Raw genomic sequence first — 25,772 nt, 5'->3', positions numbered from 1 at the left:
ATGTAAATGCAAAAAAGAAAAAAAGTATTCTTAGTTTTCCCAGTTGGTGACTGATTGCCACGTAAATGAAGATTTGTGCCACACTAGCACAGGCTGTTGTCTGTTTCTTTATATTATTTACTCTACTGATTTAAAAACTGTATTAACTATACTCTAAAAATCATACACATTTTGGGGGTATTTTGCAACTCACTAAATATTGAGCTCATCTTACTATTTTATTTTGTCAAACGTGAAAAAAATCTTTGTGCAATATCTGATTACAATGGGGGAGCTTCAGCTGGACGAAAAATGATGCTACATGGAGAGTCACCTAGATGGTTACCTACTTTTTTATGCATTCATAAACAGTTAAATTAACCATAGTGGGTGCAGGTAGGGTGGAAGGAGCTTCACTTTGCACGTTATTTCTGCTGGGCTGCACTGAGCTGCTGCAGACAGTGAGCCAGTGCTGCTGCCTACAGTGTCTTGGGAGACTGTCCCACGATCTCAGGTCATGCATTTCACCAAGGTTAATAATCTGTGAGCTGCCCTTGGAGTTACACTTACAACACATGTCTGAAATGCTCCAGAAAATGCAAACTCTTTCTCTTCCTTCCATTAACTCTTCTCAGTAGCCATAAGGAGGTGAGATGCCGTGGGTCAAGACTGGCACAGTAATACAGTTCATAGGCATCGATGTTTAGGAGCGGTAAAATGTTGCTGGGCACGTGGGCAATTAACTGGTTCTGCAGATGAATATGGCTTGAAAAATTCTGAACATCTGTTTTTCTGTAACTTGCAGTTTCCACTTACCCTGGCTTTCAAGGCATTTCCTTCCAAAAGAAAAACCTTATTTGCCCTTGCCTCAAGCTGGGAATTTGGGATGGGACTTCATTCATGAAGGGTTTCTTCTCTGAAACCCAGACCCCTTAAAATGTAGAAATTTGAAATAATTTTAAATGTTTTAAACTCAACAAACTGCATGCCAGTTTAAATATTTGCTGTTGATTTACTCTTGCTTATCTACTCCTGTTTGACAATCTTCGTGTTCGTGGCTACTGTTTCCTGGGACGTGCCCTTCATCGCCTTCACAGCCCTTGCCTGGACTCGCTCCGCTCTCCGTGCTTCTCTTTTCCAAGGGGACCCAGCCCTACAGATGTGTTTCACCAGGGCTGAGCAGAGGAGGATATAATAATATTTCTTGTGTGGCAACTCTAATGCATTCTGAAAAAAAAGTACATAAAAGTGGAGCAAGGTGGTTTTTTTAAGTGTTGACAAATGATTCTACAACTCTAAAAAGCACAATTATCCTTTTTATGATAGATACTGTGGTGCAATATGTTCAACTATAAAAATGATTTTGTTGGAAAGAGTTTTTTTGTGATGTTTATGGTTGGTTTTTATTTTAAAATAAGGTATTTTAGATGTGGCATTTAGAGGTGTTTAGGGGATCAAAGTTGTTTACAGGTCTGAGGATGAAAATGGTGTACATGTTTGCCAGAGAGGTGGAGGATTTATGTAGATATAAATAATTTAAAGATCTTGACAAAATTAAGGGTGTTTTAAAACAATGAAATAGTTTCTTGCTTCTTGGGGCATTCGAAGCAGGCTGATTTATGAGAACTTATGAATTTTGCATTGTAATACCACGACTTTCGTTCACTAACCACTTGACTGATAGTAATCTGCGCAAAGTCCGGCCTTTAAGAGGATTCTTTGCAATCCTGCCCTTTTTAGTCTGAGGTCACAAATATTTGGCATCATCTACTTTCTGTACAAAGCCACTGGTTGGAGGGTGTCCTCTCCCAAACCACACGGAAGCAGGCTTGGGTTTATAGCTGGGCTGGGGACCAAGAGCAAGTGATGAAGCTTCACGAGCACATACAGACACCTCACTGGCTAATTAGCCACTGCGCTGGATTAGCTGCATTAGCTGCTGCGTGGGACGTCAGCCTGTGTAATCTCCTGGAAATAAGTTACATCTGTTTCTGCTAATTAATGCACCTCACAGTAGTCACAGCGGTTTGCGGTTGGCAATATTATTACTTTTTTGTTGCTTGGTGATGGTTATTGATGAGCTCTGCAGACAGTTGAACACGCTGTTGAAGGCTGTGCTAGCTGTTAATGCGGTCACCCTCTTCTCATTCACATACGGTTTAAACGTATTACTTATTCCTAATAACCACATTTTAACCTGGGATTATTTTATCTTTTTCTCACAAAAACTTTCCTTTGATTAACTGTCCTTTTTTTATTCTTCTTTTTTCCCCACATTTGAGTGTTATGGTTGCGTCTGGTTATTTGGTCACTAGTTGCTTCGTCCTTCTGACTAAAATGGGAAGATTAAGAGAAGGAAAGAATAGGAAGTTAGGGTTTTCTTACAAGAAATCTTCGTGCAAGTGCATATGCTAAAATTTATGAAAAGTTTTGGAAGACAAAATAATTTGTAAAGCGGAAGGTTTTCCAGATGCCGGGAGATCTGATGATTGCAAACTGAAAAGTCGTATAGATTCTCAATTAGTGGCAAATGGAGTTCATCGCTGGTTTTAATAACCCTCATAAGCACATTTTAATTTTTCTATGTATTTGTCATAAAAACTAATTATTATGTCCAAGCCGTAAAAAGAAGAACAATAATCTATTTCTTATGTCATGTTAGTGATTTCTAGATATTATACAAGTTAATGAAATCAATATGCATATTAGGAAAGCAAAGCAATAAGTTATTCTGTCTGCAGAGAGGAATCAATGTTTCCCCTTATTTTTTTCAGTAGCTACAGCAGACAGCTGAGGTCACGAAGGTCCCTAGCCTGTCGTTCCCGCAGCGTGGGGTTCGGAGATGCAGCTGGTGGTGACCCCCCGGTGAAGTGCAGCATCCTTGCCCGCCACGGGCAAGCTGTCCCGTTGCCAAAGGGGCGAGACGCCTCGGGGGGCTGTGCCGCTGGCCCTGCCTGCGTTGGCCGCCTCAGAGGAAACGTTGTTTTTCGTGGCAGAGAGGTCTGTCCCGTGCTCCCATCACTGCCAGCCCTGGGGGCGAGTGGGGAACCGAGCCAGGGACCTGCTGCCGTCTGTTTGTGGAGGGAATTGCTAGAGATTATGAGCCCAAGTCAAGACCTGATGAGTTTTGACCACTGATAAACATCTCAAAAAAACCCAAACCAGCCACGTATTTTGCATTTCCACAGCTAAATTTAGATTTTTTTTGAAATTTTAAAGGGTGTCCTGGCTTCAGCTGCAATAGAGTTAATTTTCTTCCTAGTAGCTGGTATAGTGTTATGTTTTGGGTTCGGTACAGAAGAATGTTGATAACACACTGATGTTTTCAGTTGTTGCTAAGTAATGTTTAGACTAAGTCAAGGATTTTTTTAGCTTCTCATGCCCAGCCAGCAAGAAGGCTGGAGGGGCACAAGAAGTTGGGAGGAGACACAGCCAGGACAGCTGACCCAAACTGGCCAAAGGGGTATTCCATACCGTGTGACGTCATGGCCAGTATATAAACTGGGGGGAGCGGGGCTGGTGAGGGGGCTCAGGAACTAGCCGGGCACCAGTCGGTGAGTGGTGAGCAACTGCATTGTACATCACTTGTTTTGTGTATTCCAATCCTTTTATTATTATTGTCATTTTATTATTGTTGTTATTATCATTATTAGCTTCTTCCTTTCTGTTCTGCTAAACTGTTCTTATCTCAACCCACGAGTTTTACCTTTTTTTTTTTCCTGATTCTCTCCCCCATCCCACTGGGGGCAGGGGAGTGAGTGAGCAGCTGCGTGGTGCTTAGTTGCCGGCTGGGGTTAAACCACGACAAAAGGCAGGTGTACAGAAAATATGACAAAATCCGGGTGTGCAGGGAAAAAAGCTGTCTATTCAAAGATGGGCTCTGGGAAGATCTGGAGAGGGTCGTGCCCCTCACCGTGGGGCGGTGCGTGCTGTGGGAGCAGGAGCGTGGTGTCCCCACCGCCTTCTGCTGAGGACGTGCTGCCCACCCTGCCCTGGGGGTCGGCGCCCGCCGTGCCCCCCGCCGCCCCGGGGCTGGGAAGGGCTGCGCAGGCTGCGGGAGCCTCGTGGGATTCATCAGGTCGGTGGGACCACAGGGTCATCTGCTCCCAGTGGCAGATCCGATCAGGAAATTAAAACGCAGGGAGCCTGAGAAGATAATAATCCCCTCCTCTTCTGAGCTCTTTTTTTAGATCTTGGCTGCGAGTGCAGCACAGCTAGTGTTTCCTGACTACTGGTGCTAACAAATTACATTGAGATAGCAGTTTTTGCGCTCGCCGGGGAGTCCCCAGGGCTTTACAAGCTCGTCCGTACATCACGAACAATCGTTCCCCCCCGCAACGATGCGCAGCGAGGTCTCGGCGGCTCACAGCAGCATCGCACCGTCAGGGCGGGGGGCACGAGGGCAAAGCCCACTTTGAGTGCAAAAACCCGTTTGGGCAGCGTTCGGCAGTTCGTGGCAGTTTTTGTGAAGATGGCTGTGGGGTCCTTCACGATGGGAAATGCCGAGTGCCTCCGTTTTATTTGTCTTCAGGGCCTTGAGATTGGGACCGCGGGTTGTTACCACTTACAAGCTGGTTTGGAGCTGATGGACTGGTTCCAATGGATTAGTGCCACCAGGGTGGAATAAAATTGTTATTATTAACGTTATCATTATTATTGCACACTTGGTTTTATAGTAGCTCGCTATTAAGGCTTGTCTGAACTTCGTTCTCATGCCGTTTGTTTTAATTGCTTTTGGAAACAGAAACAAATTTATTTCTCTCTCTTATAAACAGCCCAAGGGAAAATAAACATGTCACTGTGTCCCTCATGCCACACTCTATTGGTATGCACTTCTAATATAGGTGATTAATTTATTTAACGCTGTAGTGGACATAAGCTTTGGTAAATATTTAAATAAAACACTGTGCAAACCAAGTAGGTAAACAACTTTTTTGAGTATGTTCCCTGGTTTTTTGCTATCCTATAATGTTGACAAATTACTTATTAAAGCGGAGTACAATAACTATTCTCAACAAAGAATTGGAGAAGGGAAATAATGCAAAATGCTGAAATTGTCCTACTATTGGTCATCCACAGAAACCTTTTAGAGACTGTGTTCATCCAGACATATGAAGGAAGGGGATGGCGGAGATTTCAAACCGCGTAAGGATGGGTTTGCACATTAGGATCATACTGTAACACTGGAGATGTCGCATTGCCTGCATGACTACTTGTGAGGTCGAATTATCAATTGCTCCTCCATGTTCCTCTTTTGCTCCATATTTTAACCTCAATCAAATTTAAGTAGAGCAATGTAATAAACTGCTTTCTGAACAGAAATGAAGCTTCACTGAAATGTAAATCTTTTTCCAAAATGTTTAGCATCGCCTTAAATTTTCATCAGCAAAACAAAAAATAATCATTTCATTTTTCTCATTTGTTTTAGATAACAAAAAACTTTGGCTTTGATTTTGATTTATTTTGACTCCCAGGAAATGATCAAAGGCTAACATGCATTTAATATTTGATGTGGCACGGGCAACTCTTTACTTCGAAATTTGCAAATGGAGAATCGGTCCCAAATCACTCAAAATATTTAATTGGAAAATCAGACCCTCAGGTGAGTTACAGCAAATCAGTTCTGCGACCTCGCAGCTGTTTGGCCGCCACGTAGCAATGACTCTGCAGTGGTTTCCGTCCGTTGCTCTCCCGCTCCGCTGATGCTGTGCCTGCCACCGGCATTTGGCAGCACCAGGGATCCTGTACCGGGCTGTATCTTGCGGTAACACCCTGGCACACCTGGCACGTTGCACGATTGCACTTCCAGCCCCGTTTGTGCTGCCTCCTGGCAAGGGAGGGATTCCGCCGCTGGGGCCGCCCCCCCAGGCTCCTCGCTCAGTCCCTTCACCCCACTGTCCCCGCAGTAGGGCGGCCTGATAAAACTACAGAAAGCAGAAGATTAGTTTTGATTGCCTCCTCTATTTAATTTCTACAAACAGTCTATGTACCTTGTTCTAAATCAGAAGGTATTCATTTAAAAGCATTTTAAGAAAAAATGTCAGATGACTGTAAAGTGCTTTTCATTTTGGAACCCTGTACAAAATTTATTTGGGATTTTAATTTGTTGTCCATCCTTGCTCATTAGCTTGTTTCTTATGCATTTCATTAATCCGTATACTGCATAAATGTTTATTCGCTGCTATATTTAATTTTTTTTCTGACCTTCACAGTTGCCATGTGGGATGGGTGAAAGGCTGTAGCTGTTGAAATGGAGAGTAGCTCTGCAATGGATTTAGTCTGCACTCGAAGCTCAGCATAGCAGATATTAAAAGATAAATCTGCTCGTAGATCAGAGCCTTTAGAGGCATCGTAAGAAGTATGTATGCAAAATAGTAATTTTTAATTCTTATTAAATATTAACTTTCCATTGTGATTATGCATATATATTCTAGTCATAATTAATAAATTCCACAGGTTTTAGTGATCTGAATGTAATGATCCCTATCAGTCAGTAAATAGAAAAATTAGCAGCATACCAATATACCAGAAATCATTATTTGTCTCAAACTGTGAGGCTCCAGAAACACTTACTGTGGAAGCCAGTTTCTATCATGGGAAAGAAGATCTTCCTAGGAAATCACTGATAAAAAGAAAATCTACATTTTTTCATGAGTACCAGTAGGACGAGAGGAAACGGCCTCAAGTTGTGCCAGGGGAGGTTTAGATTCGATATTAGGAAAAATTTCTTTACTGAAAGGGTTGTCAGGCATTGGAACAGGCTGCCCAGGGAAGTGGTGGAGTCACCATCCCTGGAAGTGTTCAGAAAACACATAGATCTGGCACTTCAGGGCACGGTTTAGTGGGCATGGTGGTGTTGGGTTACAGTTGGACTCGATGGTCTTAAAGGTCTTTTCCAACCTAAATGATTCTATGATTCATGTTGTATCATTTCTGTAATTCTACAGAATTACATTATACAGCAGGACTACACTTCTGTGCTTACCTGTGTGTTATTTTAGTTAATGTATGGCCTGTATTCCTTTATTTTTTAATTCTATTTTGGAAATGCATAAATGATGCAACCTGCTCAGTGTCATTGTAGTAAGACTTACAGATATCTTCTACTTGATTTTATTTAATTTCCCCACTATAAAACCCAGATTAAAGAAGAGCTCAGTCAATTAGAAAATGAACAAAGCATGTACTTAAGAGAAAATCACTTAATCTGCACTCTGTAAGTCTGGAAAATTCTCCATCTTCTACCATGTCACAGTTCAACTCTTCCCTTAGAAAGACTGCAAAATTCCTTGTAAGACTCAAAAAGAAACAAAAGCATGCACACTTCTTCTGGATCAGACGTTCCAGTCTTTAGCAAAATCTGGAGAGGGTTTGTCCACTGGGATCTTGTGTCCCTTGAGGCACGGATGATGGGGTCTGTGTTCTGTACAACGCTGAGTACAGAAAATAACTGGGTATAAAAATAGGGCTCAAACACTGTGCTGTACTCACACAGCTTCCTGCCTGCGATTTCTTCTTTTTTTTCGTATTTAAAGCTCAGCTGTAGTTCTGTAACAGATCATCTAACAGGGCCTGGGGAAAAAGAGTTCACTGAGATACAGACGCAAATACTAAAGTCAGAGAGGAAAGGGCTGGAGTGGGCGGTTGGCAATTACATCAGGAGTCTCTGTGGTGCTGTAATGAAACGCGGTCGCCTTCCAGGGAGTGCCCCGTGCCTGCTGCTGTCGGGAAAACTGTCGTGGAGCATGGCATCAGGGAAGAATCATTACACCAGAGAGTTTCTGTCTCCCTGATGAAAATGCAATAGACCTTACGGGTTTATAACCGTAGTCTCATATGTAGTATAAATGCTATTCTAAAATATCGTACATTTGAAAATTACATACAGCCATTGTGTATTTTGGATATAATGGATGGGGGTGTGAAGTACTGCCAGCGAGGACTGTGTGCACTCACATCCCACAGGCGCCAAACAGCTGCAGGAAGAGAATTGATGGTGGTGATTTGCCCTTTGGGTGAAAATGTCCAGCTCCTGGGATTCCTGGGAAGGAGTACGAAAAATTATTTGGAGGAGCAAATTCTGCATGAAGCAGGTGATTCCTTAGATTCTGGTGGTAAAATCTCTCTTGCCAAACTCCCAGACGTAACACTTCTGAACTTATAATCCAATTCCTCTCTCAGTTTTTGTATGTTCTATTGGGATTGGCTATATTCTGCATATAAAATGGGATTGATAACATTTTAATCTGAAAAGGGAGTTGGCTACCATATGATTTAATAAATGTTACTGGAAAAAATTGTAGTTCATAACTCGTCATCACCTTTATCTGGGCAAACCTTCAGAAGAAACAGAGCTGTATGTCCAGCCACATGTGTTGTAATCTTGATACTACGTAGACTTTGAGTGGATATTTCAACAGGGGGAGACAGTAAGGCAGTGCACATTTTAAGAAACAAGATGGGTGCACTTATGCTGAGGCCCCAGATCTTTTACCTGATAACTCTAAATTGTGATGAAAATAAGACATCCTTTCCCACATTCAAAAAAGCAACAGCAACTTAAAAAGCAGCCCTAAAGTCATTCCCACTACACTAGTAAGCTTTATTATGCTGCATCATCTATGTGCACGCAAATGTAACTAAGAGTACAACTCCAGTCCTTGAAAATGAGAAATGAGACCCTGCAATGATCTATAGATTCAGTGTCAGTCCCCTGCAAAATAATGGCACACATAATTCTGGAGTCCAGGGAGAAGTAGGAGCCAGAGACTCGATTCCTATTAGTATCAACCAGTCAGGCTTCAGGGGTAGCGGATCTGGTCAGACAAAGCAGCTCCTCCAACCAGCCAGGAGAAAAAGCAGGTCTTTGTCAGCCACCGGTGGGGAAGCTGGATTTGGGAAAGCCTGAACAGAGCTGCCCGAAGGTAGAACAGAGGATGCTGTTAGACGGAGCAGGCAGGTCCCTGCTGCGGCAGAGCCCCGGAGACACCGCCTCTCTCCCTCCTCCTGCCGGGGACACCAGTTTTTACCTACAAGATACGCAATTTTAAAGAGGAAATTAAGAGCAGGTTCCCATAGTACTGCTCAGGAGGGACTCACGGGCGGACGTGCAATGGGACCAGGAGGAGCCTCCGGGTATTTACATTGTTGTAGTAGCATACTTAACTGGTATTTTTAACCATGCAGGAGATCCGTGCAGCGAGCCATCCTCATCCCTCCAGTGCCTCCTGCCCCCTCCCTCCACAGCTGGCCATGGCAGGAGCTGGGGGGATAATAGGAATAATGGTCCAGGTGATAATAACTGCAGAGGGAAAGAGGAAATAAAGCTGAGATAAAGTAGTGGGTTTATCTCTATACGCAGTGTTGGTAAGGCTCTTGCTAGGCTATTATGCCCTGTTCCACTGTTCACATTTCGGGATGATTCAGGTATTCCTCAAAAGAGAGACACAAATATTATCTAGGAAGCCTTACAAAAATTAAGCTTGTGGTGCTCAAATCATCTGCAGAGAAAGATGAAGAGGTGATTTATCACGTTGTTCAGGTCCTTAGTCATAGGAAAGCTACTTGATAGTAAGGGGGATGTTCAGTCTTGCAGACAAAAACATCATAAGATCTGATTTCTGAAAGCTGAATTTAGTGGAATGCAATTTTGAACTAAGATGCTATTTCCCGGCAGCGAGGGGGTATTTAGTCACTGAAAGTGCTTACCAGATGTGGCAGTGTGAGCATCACCTGGAATTGCCAGGATAAGACTAGACAGCTTTCTAAAACATATACTTTAGTCAGGCTTCTGGGAAAATTTCTAGAGCCTGTGACTATCTGAGCTCAGACTAAATTATCCTAGTGACCCCTCTGGCCACATATTCCACAAATATGTTAATACAGTTGAATTTTGTTCATATCAAATTCTGTGCTCCATAACCATGGCTTACATGTAGAATCACCAGGGAAAGATTTTCAAATTGTTGGCCATTAGAACATACGGTTTTATCAAAATTAAAATATTTGACAAAATACTATAGATTTGGGGTTTGAACACGGTAGGCAAAACCTACAACAAAGAAGGTGAGACTGACAGCCAAAGTCAGTGGCTATCCTAAAACAAGGAGGAGAGGGAAAGAGCTGGAGTGCAGGAGGAAATCCAGGGCTGGGAGCCTGAGCATTAGGGAAATATGCTGCTTTTTGTGAGAAGAGGACACTTGAAAAGGAGGTGAGTGATAAAGAACAAGTAAAACCTTACGAGGAAAGGCACAGGAGGATGAAGACAACGCTTGCTTTAAGCCGCAGAGTAGACCATGTTGATCTTTGTCTTGGAAAAGAAATCTTGCTCGTCTGTGTGAACGGAATTAAATCCTATTACTTCAGTTCTAGATTCTTGCCTATGGCAGGACTATCAGTGTGTTTTCTTCGGAAATTTGTATTTTTGGAGATTTGATTACAATTGCTTGTATGATCCAGCTTTTCTGCTGGATCCTCATGCCACTGGGCTCACAGGACCTACAGGAGTTGAGCAGAAGGACCAGCAATAGAGCGTGCCAAGAGCTCCTCATTCCCACTGAAATTAATGTTATCGTATTTCTAATCTGGTTTTATCAGTGACACTAGTTAAATCAGTATACTGAACAGTGAGCAGATATTTCACCCACCCATTTTGTGGTGGTGGATGCAGGGGAGAGACTGGACTAAACCTAATCCCGACCCTGGCGCAGCCTGAGCCCCAGGAGACCGCCTTTAGCTTGCTTTTGTTTGTACTGGCCACCCAGTGCCATTGTGGCAGCACAGCAGGCTCCAGCCACCTCCTTTATGCTTAGTGACAAGTTTAAGGCAAATAAAAATCACCTGGATAAATAGCATTAGGTGTCAGGTGTGAAAAATCCCTCTACGGTACTGCTTCAGTGGTGGTAGAACATGAGCAAATCTCTCTCTTTTTCTACCTTCAAAGGTGCAGAACCTCAAATAAGAAGCTTAATGCTGTTGGAAGTCTTACACCGTAACATTTACTTAATCTGGAAGATATTTCCACAGTTCCAAATAGATACTGCGTCAGTCAGTTGTATACATTTACTTGTGAGAAGAACTGGTTTGAGTTATTTGATTCCTTTACTTGACTTTCTGGAAGTGCATTCATTCTTGAAGGATAAAGAAATAAGTGGCTCAGATTTAGGAAGATATTTTTAAAATATTGTGGACTGAATAAAGGCACTGCATATGCCCCATTACTCATGATATCCTGCTCTCAGATGGATTTCTACATTTCAGCTAGAATGATCCCTCACCAGCTGCCTTTAGGAGGTAGCTTTATTTTTCATACTCTGTACACATAAATAAGAATTCCTTTCAATGTTTTCTCTATTGATGAGCTGAAACGTTAATGATATTTAACTTGGCCTGGGACAGGGGAGTGGGGGAGACCTGTATTAACAATGCCCTGTATCAGGGCATGGGGGACCCCGAGGAGGGGTCATGTCATGGCACAGCTGGCGTGGGGTGACGGTACGTCGGTGACGGCTGTTCACGGTCTCCTTTAGGATGGGAGAGACTTCTGCAGGAGGAGGTTGAGTAACGGGTTCATTGCAGGGATTTGCAAAGAAATTTGATTAATAAATTAACCCTTTACGTGGAACTAACTCTTCTGTATGTTTCAGTTCCCAAAAATTGTCTGTAATGACTGCATGCTTTTTCAGGTCATCAACTAAAGTAGGGAGGAGTGGATTGTCCCCTTTGCGAGTTAGACTATGGCCAATTCAGAAGTATATCTCTGTTCAAGTGATTGTGTAAACCTGCTTGAACTTCAAAGGCAGGTAATACTGACCTTCACTGCTTTAAGAATTGGGGAGGGTTCAGCCTTCCCCAGACCTTCGTTTTCCCTAAAGACAAAGTTTCTCTGCTAATTAAAAAAACCCTCTACATAGACTTTTCATTTTCTTTGCTTTCAAATGCATAGCCGCAAGCAAGCACTGAGAATTTCCAGCTTTTTTAAGTCTGCCTGACCCCAAGTCATTTCTACTACTGAAATACTTCCCGTCACTGGACCGGGGAAAGGGCTGGAGAGCATCTGCAGGTGGAGATCCCAAAGCACACAAAACCAGTCTGTGCATATGAAAAAGCTCTGTACTTTCAATGTACGTTGAAGGGATGCTAACAATGTATTCCCGGTTGCAAAGGTGTATGTATGGGCTTAGATGGGGGGATTTTGGCTGTGACAAATTGGAGCAAACCGGTAAGACAAGACTGCAGCATTCAGGAGAGTAAAGCTCCAGTTGGACAGACTTTGGTTAGGAGAATGGAAGATGATGAACATTTTTTTTCCTCATTTTATTGGTACCCATTTACCTTGCAGAGCACTTTGATTTTAAAGCAGTCGTTACAGAAGGTTCTGAAACACCCACATGCAAGATCTGTATCTTTTACAGATATTTGTACAAAATTTGTTATTTATCATATAGAGAATAGTGCTTTTCAGAAACATCATTTAGGGTATGCCTTCTTACTGCGTTGATTTGATTTCTGTATCAAATGTAACAATAAGACTGTAAAGAAATACATATTTCTTTAGAAAGAAAGAATCATTCTGAAATCCAGAATTCCTGCCTTCATTGCTGGGACCCTGAGTTCCTTTCCTCCCTGTGTAACATTACAAGTAAAGCATTCCCTTAAGGGTAGGCCATTTAATGCTTTCCATCCATGTGGAACTCGGTTCTCTTATGCCCAGTTGTATAAATAGTACAGTAAATGTAGTCTAGTGAAGAATTCTGCTGATGAAATGAAAGAAAAAAAAATCTAGCTTATTTTTTCTTAGCCATGTTGCTACTGCAAGCCTAAAAGCAATACAAAGCAACAGAAATAAAGGTAGTTTAGTCTTCTCCATGAACAGATATGACTCTCCAAGTGCACATGGAGTAGATGTAATAGGCATCATTATTTTTAAAAGTACAAGCAAAATTTAATTTCATCTTCTTTTCAAACTGTCACGAGCAAGCTGAACCTTATCTTAAACAAGAGCATCCATCAGTAGCAGTTTACTGGGAACTCGATAACAATACCTGCTTTGCACAAAATAGAGGAAATTGCTGCTTTCTTATTTATAGCATTTCCAATCCATGGCTGAGCTTCTGCAAACGTGATGGAAATAGCTGTGGTCACGCCTAAACGATGTTTTTGCATAGCTATATTTCAACAGCTGAATGTATTTTTATCAATAATGGCAAGGTGGATATCCCAGCTCTCCTCAGGTGTCGGTGCTCTGGCAGGATTGCACTGATGCAGCAGCTTCCCATTACAACTTTCTCCTTGTTTCATTCCAGTTTCTCCGAAGATATTTCGTATTTCGAGTGACATCGTTGTGAATGAAGGAAGCAATGTTACTCTGGTGTGCCTGGCCACGGGGAAGCCAGAGCCTTCCATTTCTTGGAGACACATCTCTCCGTCTGGTAAGTACAACTATCTGTCACCTGGAGCTGTCTGCAACATCTCACCAGTAACAGGCTTTGCTTTTTCAGTTTTCGGAAGCGTGACAGCATCACCTTTGTATGCCTTAAAAAGCGTGTGCCTAACTAGACTTTTAGAAAATAAAAGCTTCCTCAGATTTCAGCTGAGATCAGTGAAAACAGTAATACTACTGTAACAAAGGAACGTAGAAATAAAGGCACCCTAAACATGAGTATATTTTTAAGCCTGTTTTAACAGGCTGCAGACATTTATCAAACAATTCCAATTAAAACCAAAGCAAGGAAATAATCAAGAACACACACAGCTCTCTAGAAGTGGGCATGAAAGTTAAAAACGTTAACACATTGTGCAGTAGGTTTAATTTAATGTAACTACCATTGAACCATTATGCCATGATACAGCATAGTTTATTAGAATGGTTTTATTGAACAAATTAAATTACCTGGGTGAAAAATTGCAAACAAAATGACCTCTAAAAGCATAGTTTCTATTTAATATTTCCATGTATACTTTTAATTCCTCATAATATACTTAAAGGAAACTCTTAGCTAACATTACAGGCATCTGTACACTGGTTGACTTGGTGCAGAGCCACCAAAGCTGGCTCCCTGCCAGCAAAGCAGGATCTGTCTCACTCGGAGGCGGGGGGATCCCCGCTCCGTGTCCCAGACCTACCGGCTTTGGAAATCCTGGTGGGTTTTGTGTTTCTGAAAGGAGATACTCCCTGCTTCCAGCTGCCTGTTGCATGCAAGACTGGTATTGCACTGGTTCTTTTGTAGGGACTCTACAATGATAATTGATTTTGCAGTGAAGGTCTTTCTGTTTGCTCACACAACTTTTATAAAATCCATGTAATTGCAGGGAAGAACAGTTTCATGGACTGTCACAGCTTACCGCAGTGTCTCATAATCCTGAGTAACAGTTTGCTTTACAAAGCAAGATCTGAAAAAAAAAAAAAAACCCAAAACTTTTGACCTTTAAGACAATGACAATGAATTCTGCTTGAAGTGTCCATCAAGGGACTAGGGAAAAAAATTCAGTTGTAGCAGAAAATGGATTTTAACTAAATGTCAAATAAAATTTTATTGGAAACCGTGGTGATACTTTAGAGTAATAGCTTAAAGCATTAGATTGTCTGCCGAAAGGAGCTGTTACAATTTTCCTGGAGAGGAAAAAAGCAGAAAAGGAGAATTAGCGCACTCAGGCTGGAGAAGGGGTCTGAGGAGGAATTAGATCCTCCTCATCTTGAATTCAGACAAAATTAGTGGACATAATCAAAAGGAAGGGCTTTCAGTGAACCCGCTGATTTTGTATCTTGACCAAAGGAGTGAGAATGAGGACTGAGAGGAAAAATGTGATCATTCAACTGCAGACGCATTACATTTACCACAATGAGAACTGAAAATGAAATTTGAGGAAAAGACTACTCAAAGATATCATGGTACAGGGAGAGTCAATCAGAGTGCTCATGGTGCAATGATGATGTGCTCTTGCTGAGCGCCTAGCACAGCAGACTGCGGGCGGACAGGTATGTTTTCCCACCACGGAGGATTTAAGGGCAGGCAGTTACAGCCTCTGCTTTGTTTCCCTTCCCTTGCCCGATACCTGCTTTGTTCTGCATTCTCGGCCCTCTCCGAAGCCTATATGAATAGCGCCCGTAGGAGACAGCAGCGTTCATTTACCATGTGCTTGCTCTTTCATCCTCTCTGCTGGAGCATCTTGACCAAGTAGCTGGCAGGTAATCCTGCAAATCCCATACACCTTCTCGTTTTAGGATTTTCTTTGGGGAAGGGTGGCTTGTTGGATTGGTTTTTCCCTATCCCTTACTCTCTCACCAGGAAGCAGTAGGTTAGATGAAACACAAACATAGGCTTAACAAATTTGGTACTTTAAAAAAAAAAAGGAAAATCACAGAATTGAACCATAGACTGGCTGAGGTGGGCAGGGGCCTCTGGAGATCAGCTGGTCCAACTCCTGTTCAGAACATGTCCAGTTGGGTTTGAATATCTCCACGAATGGAGATGCCACAGCGTCTCTGGGCAACCTCTGCCAGTGTTTGGTCACACTCACAGCAAGAAAGCTTTTTTTTCATGTTTAAATGGAATTTCCTGTGTCTCAGTGAGAGCCCATTGCCTCTTGTCCTGTCACCAGCACCTCTGCGGAGAGGCTGGATGCATCTCCTTTACATCCCCATCAGGTATAGGACCCCCGGAGCCCTCTCTTCCCAGGCTGAGACCCCACCTCCCTCAGCTGCTCTCCAGTTCAGGTACTGTGGTCCCTTCATCACCCCCATGGCCTTCCGCTGGATTCCTTCCAGGATGTCCATGTCTCTCTAGTCCGGGGGGGCCCTCAGTACGTGCATGCATAATTCATTGTAAAACCACTGGGATGTGCACCTACCGCAGGCTTGCTGTCTGGGGTGGCACTGGAAGCATCTTCTCACGGCATGACTGGTCCACTTCACCTCCAGAGGCACTTACACTGCTGCTCATGAACTGCTCAAGCTTGTTTATGGGCAAAGAGGAGGTACACCTGATACAATCACAATAAATGCTTGGTTTATATATGTATATTTGAACTTTTAATTCAAGGATCATTATTAGCCTAGATCTAATATTCCCTGCCCATGGCAGGGGTGTTGGACTAGATGATGTTTGAAGGTCCCTTCCAACCCAAACCATTCTGTGATTTATGACTTACCAAAACAGAAAAAATACTGATGCAGTTAAAGTTTTTACAGACGGACTTAGTTTCTATCCCTTCTGATTCAGCCCCCTCCTGTGGGGGCTGAAGGTTGGTGGCTTCATTCTGCTGGGGGCAGTTTTGGCGAGTTGTCAGCACCCAGGATCCTTCAGGGGGAGGAATGCGATGTTCATGATGGTGGTTTCTTCTTCCTCCATTTAGGAGCTTTTCGGGGTCATTTTGAAGTGTTTGCTAGCATGCTTTTACTCCTTTGCTCTTTCTTCATTGCTCTGCAGCTCCATGTTTCATCCTAATTTACTGTATGTGGTGCCTTCTACGTATGCCCAATATCATTCCTTTGTTCTCCGATACCCCTAAAGACCACTTTGTCCAGCTCCAAATCTGCATTTCTTTAATGGACCATGGGTGAGCTGTTCATAGCCGTGGCAGTCCCTGCCCATCTCTATCCACCCCGTGCCTGCCCTCCTCTACACCATGTCCTGTGTCCCCGCTTCTCAAGCCCCTGCTCCCACACCAGCTTGTGTTTCTCTGCATTGCATCATTGTGTCACAGTCATAAAAACGTCATTGCACACAGAATCACGTCTCGCTACCGCTGGCTCTATAAAACCATGGTTGTACCAAAGGTAAAACAGATTAGCCAGGGACGCCTGCTCAGTTGGAGGAAACGCTGCCCCAGCTGAAGCAGGCGCGACAAAGCTGCAGGCAGGGCAGGACAAGTGCAGGCAGAGATGCTCTGACAAGCCTCAGTGCTGAGGCCTGGCAAACTCATTGCAAACGCTGCATTACAGGGCTGCATCGTTACAAAACCCATTTCTTCCAAGAGGTGGGCGCTGACGCGGCTGTTGCAGAGCACTGGGACGTGCCTTGGGTGTCCCATGGTTGATTTATGGACAGAACTCTGTCCGGAGTGGGAGAACACAGGATCCAAATAACTTTTCGCTCAGAAATCTTCTAAAATGGGATGGAAGCAGACATATAATTTACAGAACATATTCTGTCTGCTAGTCTACCAAATAAAGAAGAATTTTTCCATTTCAGTAACACGGTACCACTCCTGTGCTCAGGTGTATGTTCTGGTGTACAGACTGTTATAAATGGCACTCAAATCCAATTAAATATCAGTCTAGCAAACAAGAAGCCTGGATTTATTAGAAAACAAAATGCAAGAGAGTTGAAAACACCAGATTTCTGTAACGGCTTATATTCTCTCTGCAGCAAATTACCTTTATCTAAACATAAGCTTCATCTGCACTTTATAATTTCTACCAGTTTTCTCCTGTAATTCCCAGTGGCACTAATGAGGCTTACATGCAAGCATCACATCTAGAATACAACACTAAATTATATTAATGAATCATATTTAGAATATTCTGAAATTGTTTGTCAAAGCTGCTACTAAAAGATAAGAAACTGAAATCTCTGAATACAAATGATTCAATGTAGACTAATTCCAAAATATTATCATGATTTGCATCAATGCAGCCTTTACTTGGATAAGGTCGGATTCAATTTTTTTGAACAACAGATAAAATGAACCTTTCGTAGGAATAAAAATAAAATGTATTTAGAGGTGATTTTTAACTTAGTACATAAATTATTGGCCTGGAATCTTTATTGTGCATGTTTAACTTGCAGTCATTATGTAAATGCTTTCATTATATAAATATTCATTATACAAAGCCATTATGTAAATCCACAAAAGCTACACATTCAGTGTAACACTGTAAGAAACATGGGGCTGTAGTTTGTAATCTGAAAATCTCGTATTGTTGAAGTGTCATCTGAATAAATTGCCGGTATTACTTATTTTGTTCTGACATTTAAGAGCAAAGTGCAGCACCAATAGTTTAAGAATGAAACCAGAATTTTAAAGAATTAAGGTCTGCCTGAAACGTAACTCCAGCTTTTGACACTCGTCTGCGCTGTTTGTGTGTGTGTGTTACATTGCCGGTTCTGAAAAGCAAGCTCTGCCAGTGTTGCCAGGAGCAGTAACAACAAAAGCCATTCAGAAATCTTCGGATAAAACGTTACTGCCTTGCAAAATTCGGGTGCTCTGTGTCAAAACTCTTTTCCAGTTTGGTTTTGCAAAACTTTCCGCAGGCGTTTTCCCAGCCTCAGAGGAACCGACGACCCGGGATGCTCGGGTGATGTCCGGCAGAGCAGCCATGCTCAGACCGCTGAGCCGAGCAGGGGCCAGCAGCAGAAGCATGCACCGCCTGAGCGCTTTGCTGCTTAGGACAGGCTTCCCAGGAAAGCCTGACATTTCCTGGGCTTATCGAAATGCAAAATAGGTTAAATTCCATAGTTTCAAAAAGTCTTATGGAAAAACCAAAACTTTTTCTACCTAACTCCCTTAAAACAAAATGACACTTCTTGAAAATTCACACTGTAGTCTAATGTTCGGGATATAGAGGTATTTCATTTGTCTATATTTGAATTAAGCAAATGGAGAGAAGTGGGGTATCTCTCCACATCCCAGCAGGTTGTTTTGGCAGTTGCTGCTACAGCACATGCACGGAGGCATCGGAGCAGCTGCTTTCTCTCCTGGGAAGGACACAGTGAGAGCTAGCAGAGCTAGCAGAGCAGATGGGGCGATCGGTCAGACATGTACGGTTGTGTTTTGCCAAACTAGCTAAATAGCTGGGTGGATGCTGGGGGAAACGAAGTGCTTCAAACGAAGCACAGCTGCATTTAGACAACAGTGACCAGGATGGGTCTGTATCAAATGTAGAGAGAGAGAGACACACATAAAAATAGCGCAAGACTAGCCACACCTTCGGCTTTGTTCAGAGTGCTTGACTTTGCAATCATAATATTTACCACAAGTGTTGTTAGATGAAGTTTCATATGTTTCAAACAAATATTTTCACTCTAGTCGGTTCGTGTTGGCATTGTGTTGTTACCCAGCGGACTCACACGCGAGGCTGGGCTCCGCGCATGTGCTCTGCAGCACCAAGCGTGGTGCAAGAAGTGAGGGCAACCAAGAGGTTCACCTCTAAAGTGCACTGCTGGTCCAAACTAAAACACTGATACGGACGTGCCCAAAGTGCCCGAACTCCATCCCCTCAAATGAAGGAAACCTGGTGGATGCTCTCCTGGAGTGAACCTCGCGTGGTCTTGCCACGAGCAGGAGTTCAGCCCGCACAACCAGGGCAGATCTGCTCTGAAGCGAAACCACCCCAGACCCCCCCACGGTGCACGTTAGGTCCTCAGCGCTGTTTCGATCTCCACATCCACCCCTATTATGCTGTATTACCTGCTAGCGTCGAGACTGAGCATCACGGGCTCAACAAGGAGACAGATGTGTTGATGTACGTTTTGATAGCGGGTTTCACAGCCACTGGCTGGAGGCAAAAAAAAGAAAAAAAATAAGACTGAGACATAGGAATCTCCTGGTTTATTTGTAGTTTTGCGTAGTGTGTGGCAGTGTTTCCTGATCATACCTTCCCGGCTTCTCTGGTTGTTCATATTGAACAGTCCCCCTCTGCCTTTGTAACAGCTCAGCCTGGATCCTCGGCATCATCTCCGGTGACTTCTGGTTTCGTGTTTTGCAGTTCTTCCCCGCTTTCTCGCCCTTTTCTCACAGTTTTATCCCCATCGCTTCCAGTCTAGTTTCTAGTTATTTTCCTAAAACATGAGGATAAACTGGATGTATGTATATGCATGCATTTGGGAGGGCAGATTTTCAGAAATTACGAATTTAGCTGGATGAAGGCAGATTTTCCCGTGTTGAGTGAAAGGCAAATACCTAGCACCAGGACACTCTCGTTGTTCATTCAGTCCTGTTTCCAGAGAATGGTAACACTGAAACATTTCCAAAATAACCCAACAACCCCCCAGAAAAGCTCTGTGAGAACTGTTTAACACATGCAAAATAACAGATTTTTCACTAACACTGAGGAAAGCTACACTTACCCAGAAATTAGCCTGAATTTAGATTTGAACATACTCACATGATGACTCCTCTCCTTCTGTAACACATTTTGTTTGCTGCCGGGGCATGTGTGCATGAGTGTGATATGACTGAACTGAATCTAACGCCCGTCCTATTGTTTCTGGACAGCCCTAAAGCTGTGAAGATGTATTGCATTAATGTATCATCATAGCAATGTCGTTCTGACGATATATTAGTGTAATACATCTTCAGAGCACTCCAGTGAGGGCTGTCTGGGAAGAAGGAGTCTAAGAGCCGATTCAATTCAATTACAGGACAAAAGGCAATGCTAGTCCCTGAACAGGCAGAGTGTGATTCCTGCAAGACCCTTCGTGAAGCAGACTGCTAGAGAAAGCTGATCCTGGGGGTGGGGAGGAGCAAAGAGGCTTTTTTAAAACTTCTGGCTAAATCCTAAGAAACAAACAAAGCTTGATATGAGCACAGATAATGTCAAATATTTTGTTCCACTTGCACTTCTGCTAGAGAACCACGGTTTTTCAGATGTTATCCACAGGTGACAGAAATAAGAAGTATTTTGTTGAAGTCAAGTACTCTGAACCTGTATTTCCAGGCTGAAAATACTTAACTGACATGAATTATTATCAGATTTCCAGGGCTTTGTGTGTCTACAAAGTGTGAGCTCGTCTTTTAAAATGCCCCGTCTCTTGCTTTGAAAATGGTTTTAAAACTGAAAGTTTTAGAAACAAAAGTCTCTGGCTTGTGCTTTTGTCCTACTAGATGCTAAAAATCTAACAGATATCATTGCTGGTGAGGGTTATTTCACACCACTGTTGCCCTCCAGTATATCTGCAATTGTGCATTAGGAAATTTTTGATCTATGAGAAGCTGCTCTCATCCACCCTCTGCTTAGCTGCTGCTTCTGCACAGTGAAGTTGCTCCCAGCACTAATCAAGTTGTGTGAAGGATCTTGCCATTGAAGTACATTTTCCCAACTTCGTAATTCAAAGTCCAATTAGCAGGTACTTCAAACAGCCTGGCAATACTGCCATCCGAAAAGACCTCTTTCACTTGGGCTGCTTTGTCCCAGACAGCTTAAAATCAGTGATTACTGTTTCCTGGTTCATGGGTTTGGGTTTGCAATGCCTGGAGTCACTCTTCTGTAAGAGCCCTAAAGGTAACGGAGGGTTTTCTCATACGGAGCTATCGCTTTGTCAAGGTGACATCCTGCAGGAGACGAACTTTGAGGCCGGAGCCGGTGATGTGCTCACGGAGATCCTGCCCCACTCGAGCTGCGGCGTCCTGAGCGGCAGTGACGTGCAGCCACCTTTCCTAAATGGAGGTAGATTTATTGCTGCATTAGACCAAAAGGGAAGCTAGTTCCCTTTAGGTGTCTAAGAAGCAGAATGTAAAATAATTCAGTGATTTAACCTGATCAGCAATGACAGTGATATGCCTCCCTTATGCCATCATTACTCATCTTGCAGGCAATAGCTTCATTACGGTGCTAGCGCCGTGCTCCTCGGTCAAGTGAAGCATTACCGGACTGAGCCAAAACATCTGTTTCTTGCAACCGAGCTGGAAGTGTTTGGAGTCGAGCCAGGAAACCTTCAGAGATAGACCAAGGCAGGAACCATCAGCGGTGACGGGCTAAGACTGACTGCGATCAGGGAGGTTTTGCTTGTGCAGCAGAGGAGAGAAGATAAGCAGGAGAGTCCTGCACATAGCCGTCTGCTCCTCTGCCACTCCACTTAGCCCCTGGCATCTGCTAACATTGTCTGTCCTGGCTTCGGGAGGAAGGAAGGACAGGGATGTGCTCTCAGCTGTCCTGAGCCACCAGAGAAACCTGCAAATTGCCTCTTGGCTGTGCATTGTGCGTGTTGGCACCAGCTGGTTCCAGAAACAATGCCTTCAATGCCAGCATATTACGCTGACAAAGATAACGTTAATTTAGGGCTCACATGCCTTGGGGCTTTACAAAGCTTTTGTGTCCCGCTCCTAGGCTGGGTTTATGGAGAACACCCCTTCTTTTTCTGCCTTGACATAAACTCCTAATTCTGTGCCATTTGAAGAAGCGGCTCAGCTCTCAGCTCTAGGTTTACAGCTCCATGTTGCAGGACTTTACACAAGCCCACTGCTTTGCGGTTTTTTATTGAACGGGGATGCCTGCTTCTCCCAGCCGTCAGCTCTGGCTGGGACCTCCGGGAGTCAGTAAATCTTCCAGCCCAGTGGGTTGACACGTTTCGCTGTTTGCACCGAAGGCACAGCACCAAGGCTTTGGGCTGCTGCTCCCACCCGCCGGGGCTGGGCGCCTGAGCAATTAGTTCGGTTGCAGAAATCCGTGCTACCCATGCAGCAGAGGATGAGCTACCGCAACACACCCCTCTTGGCGTACAAAGCTGGTTGGGTGGTTGTACGCCCTAAATGCAACAGCTTGCACTGCTGCCTCTTACCCAAGCGCTTCCTCAGCTGCAGACGTGCTTCAAGGAGCTGCTCCTGTGCTCATCCTTGGATGAGCAAGGCCTCCCTGGAAAACACCCAAAGCACGCATCCCCCGCGACACGGGATGGCTCGTGGGGGGCTCGGGGTCTTCCATCAGCCCTTACATGAGAAAAACTATGTGCATGGGACGGCTAAATACCACACCGATGGGCACATCGTGATTGCATAGATGGATTGGTCCATGCTACAACTGTTTGGGGACCTGAAGTTTTGCGATTAATATTTTATATGAATTTAATGGCCTGGCTCATGATCCTGAAGGGAAGTTTTTCAGTTGGTAAAGGCATCGCATGTCATTAAATCAATGGTTCCCTGATATCAAACACACCGCTGGCAGCTTCCCAAGAACTCAAGGGGAAATGGTGTGGAGCTCTACCCAGAGTAAATGAGGGGATTAATTAACATTTGAAGACAGCAGTGCAGCCGCTAGTACCCAATACAAACTGCTGGTTGTGATTCTTTTCTTTGCCTTTGAATAAACAAAAAATAAGGAACTTCCAAAATCACACCTCTCCCGTACAAAAGACGGTGTCTTTTGGTTTCAGATTATGGGACCTTTGGCTTTTTTTTTTTTAACAATACTTGTAAGTACCATTCTTGGGACATTTAGTATTAGGACCTTATTAAGTGACATTCAGTATCACGATCCCTTGCTCTGGGGTCAAGTGACATTACACTGTCTGTGGTCAGGGGGTTTCTGAGGAAGACTTCTCAGAAAAATGTCATTTTTATCAGGACCATCCCAGAAGTTTGAGCATCCCTTCAGGAACAATTAAAGGTACTCCTAGAAATCCTTATGCCTTCTTAAAATCTTTAAACAAGCTGGAAAAAAAAATTCTTGTTAAAATACAGTTGTCAGGAGAAGAATATTTAAACTAAGATGGTCAAATAATTGGGTCTTTGTGAAGGAACTGAGAAACGAGAGTAAGATTACAATCTTAGCGAAATACAGAGTTTCAAACTAAAACCGTACAAAAGCATTGCACAGAAATAAGTATGACTTTTTTGACGATTTTATAACAAATGGAAAGTATTTCTTGCTTTTCAATAAAAGCAGATGAACTCATTAATAACTCATAAAATGCTATGAAAATTAGAATTTTAATACATGCTTAGTTTATTCCCTCAGATATTAGTTCATTTTTATTTGAGAAATACTGCGCTTTCGAGTGAGCAATTTATGAATCATAGAAGATATTTCAGTGAAACAAAATCTTTAATGTTCAAAACCAAACCGAGGAACTGTAGATTTCACCCTCTTTCCCCTTCCTTTGGTATAGTGTCCCTCATGGCTATTTTGGGAGATACTGGTCTTTTTGAAGACAGTGTGCCAATTTTGGGACTTGCACAAATTTTTAGAGAAAAGTAACAGATGACCTCAAAAATCCAATGAGATGCTCCTTTTTTTCTATTTTACTTTTGAAATACTTTTTTTTTAATTCTTTATTATTTTGCTACTATTATTTCTATCTTGCCCCACTGTAGTGGTGGGTGTTGGTACCGAGGCGGTGGCTGGAGCACTTTGTGGCAAGGGTCTTTCAGCCTCTGGGGACGTCCCCTCCAGGAGGGCTGCAGGCAGGCAGGCAGGCAGGCAGAAAACCCCGGCTGGGCAGGCTGGTGAAGGCAGACGCTCCAGGGAGGTGGCAGCGAGCGAACAGCAGATGCCACATTCATCCTGACCATACCTGCAGTACCTCCTGTTTCATTTCCGAGAATCATTTCTTCTGGGCGTTTTTATGAATAAGTCATATTTTAAATGTATTAAGAATTCTTTTTAAGATGCACGTTTTACAAAAAAAATGGTGTTGCTTTTGAGGGATATGAAGAAATATGAAAAAAATAGTCGTCAATGATTCGTTTAACTCTAGTAATGCGTCCAGTTTCAAACTGCAGACAGAAGAGTCATATAAAATGGGAGGGATCAACAAATAAATGTATTTGAGCCAAATAGATAATCAGCAGATAAATAATAGGCTGTCATTTTCAGTGCATCATTTTGAGACAGCAACAGGAGGAAGGGATGTTGTAAAGCCATCAGACAAGCTGTAAGCACTGTCCTTTACCGTGGGGCAAATGCCTGGCTGGCACTGCCTGGGCTCCTCCTGCCCCCCATCCCTCCTGCCCCCATCCCTCCTGCCCCCCATCCCTCCTGCTCCCCATCCCTCCTGCTCCCCATCCCTCCTGCCCCCATCCCTCCTGCTCCCCATCCCTCCTGCCCCCCATCCCTCCTGCCCCCCATCCCTCCGGCTCCCCAGCCCCACAGCTCCCGCACCCGCCGGCTGACCAACGGACCACGTCTCTTCCGAAAGCCGCCACAGGCATGGGGCTTTATTGGGAATAATTAGCCTCTTCCCCAGAGCCAGATCCCCACATTAAGTGCCATGAATTATAAATAAGCTCAAGTGAGATTTAATCATGTAGCTTTCTTATTAATAAGATCATTGCCCTGTTCTTCCCTACACGGTTTTCATTTTTGTTTTGCAGAGAAAGGTGTTTTAGGCTTTTTTCAGACTGAAGATGTTCATGTTTAGCTATTTGCCACAGAAGACGCAGCAGCCTCTGTGTAAGAGGATCCCTTGCAAACCCCTCTCCTGCCGAAGGGCGCTTTGGATGTCAGGATGCAGAGAGATGATCTCCCTGCTATGGGTTGTGGTCTTCCAGTGAAAAAAACTGGCATTTGCAGCAGACTGCACTTACACCCCTGCCTTCCGCAGGCAGCACAGAGTTTTGAAGAGATCCACAAAAATCAGAGTGCAGTCTGATATGCATAAAACTAAATATCCAGAAGACATAACATGCAGATGAACCCACTATCTCAAGTGGGGTTTTTTTCTTCCAGAGTAACATCTGGTGGACCGTATCTTCTCCTCAAGTATTAAAATGGAGCTGGCTCTCCTTTATATTAATACTCAGCTGCTAAGGCAGAAAAGTCAGTCCATATTCTGGAGTATGCGCTGACCCTGTGTTGCCTGGTATGAAGCCTGCAAAGAGAAAATTCAAACTTGCTCCAAAACATCGTAACTCCATGAATCTCAGACACATACTGCAGCATGGCAGCGGTTCTGCGCAGGGACAGAAACTGATGTAACTTTAGAGAATGAGGAAAACGTAACTGTGACGGCTTCTTTTGTAGGGCCAACCTCTACCCTCTACACACAACATCTCTTGATAACTGGCTGAGATTTACATTGCCCCCACTATGAGCATGCACACAGCCAGCTCTCCAAACGCTTCTCTCCGTACCT

General features: G+C 43.5%; 1 protein-coding gene across 1 annotated transcript in view; it reads left to right on the top strand.

Moving 5' to 3' along the window:
• The window catches only part of NEGR1 (neuronal growth regulator 1), a 296,169-nt gene that overhangs the window by 173,620 nt on the left and 96,777 nt on the right, over nt 1-25,772 (top strand). The window contains exon 3 of the mRNA XM_052801771.1: nt 13,284-13,409. Coding sequence (XP_052657731.1) covers nt 13,284-13,409 — 126 coding nt within the window. The remainder of the gene's footprint in view (nt 1-13,283; nt 13,410-25,772) is intronic.

This window comes from Harpia harpyja, chromosome 11 (genome assembly GCF_026419915.1).
Source record: "Harpia harpyja isolate bHarHar1 chromosome 11, bHarHar1 primary haplotype, whole genome shotgun sequence".
NCBI lineage: Eukaryota > Metazoa > Chordata > Aves > Accipitriformes > Accipitridae > Harpia > Harpia harpyja.
This window is presented reverse-complemented; position numbering and strand designations above follow the sequence as displayed.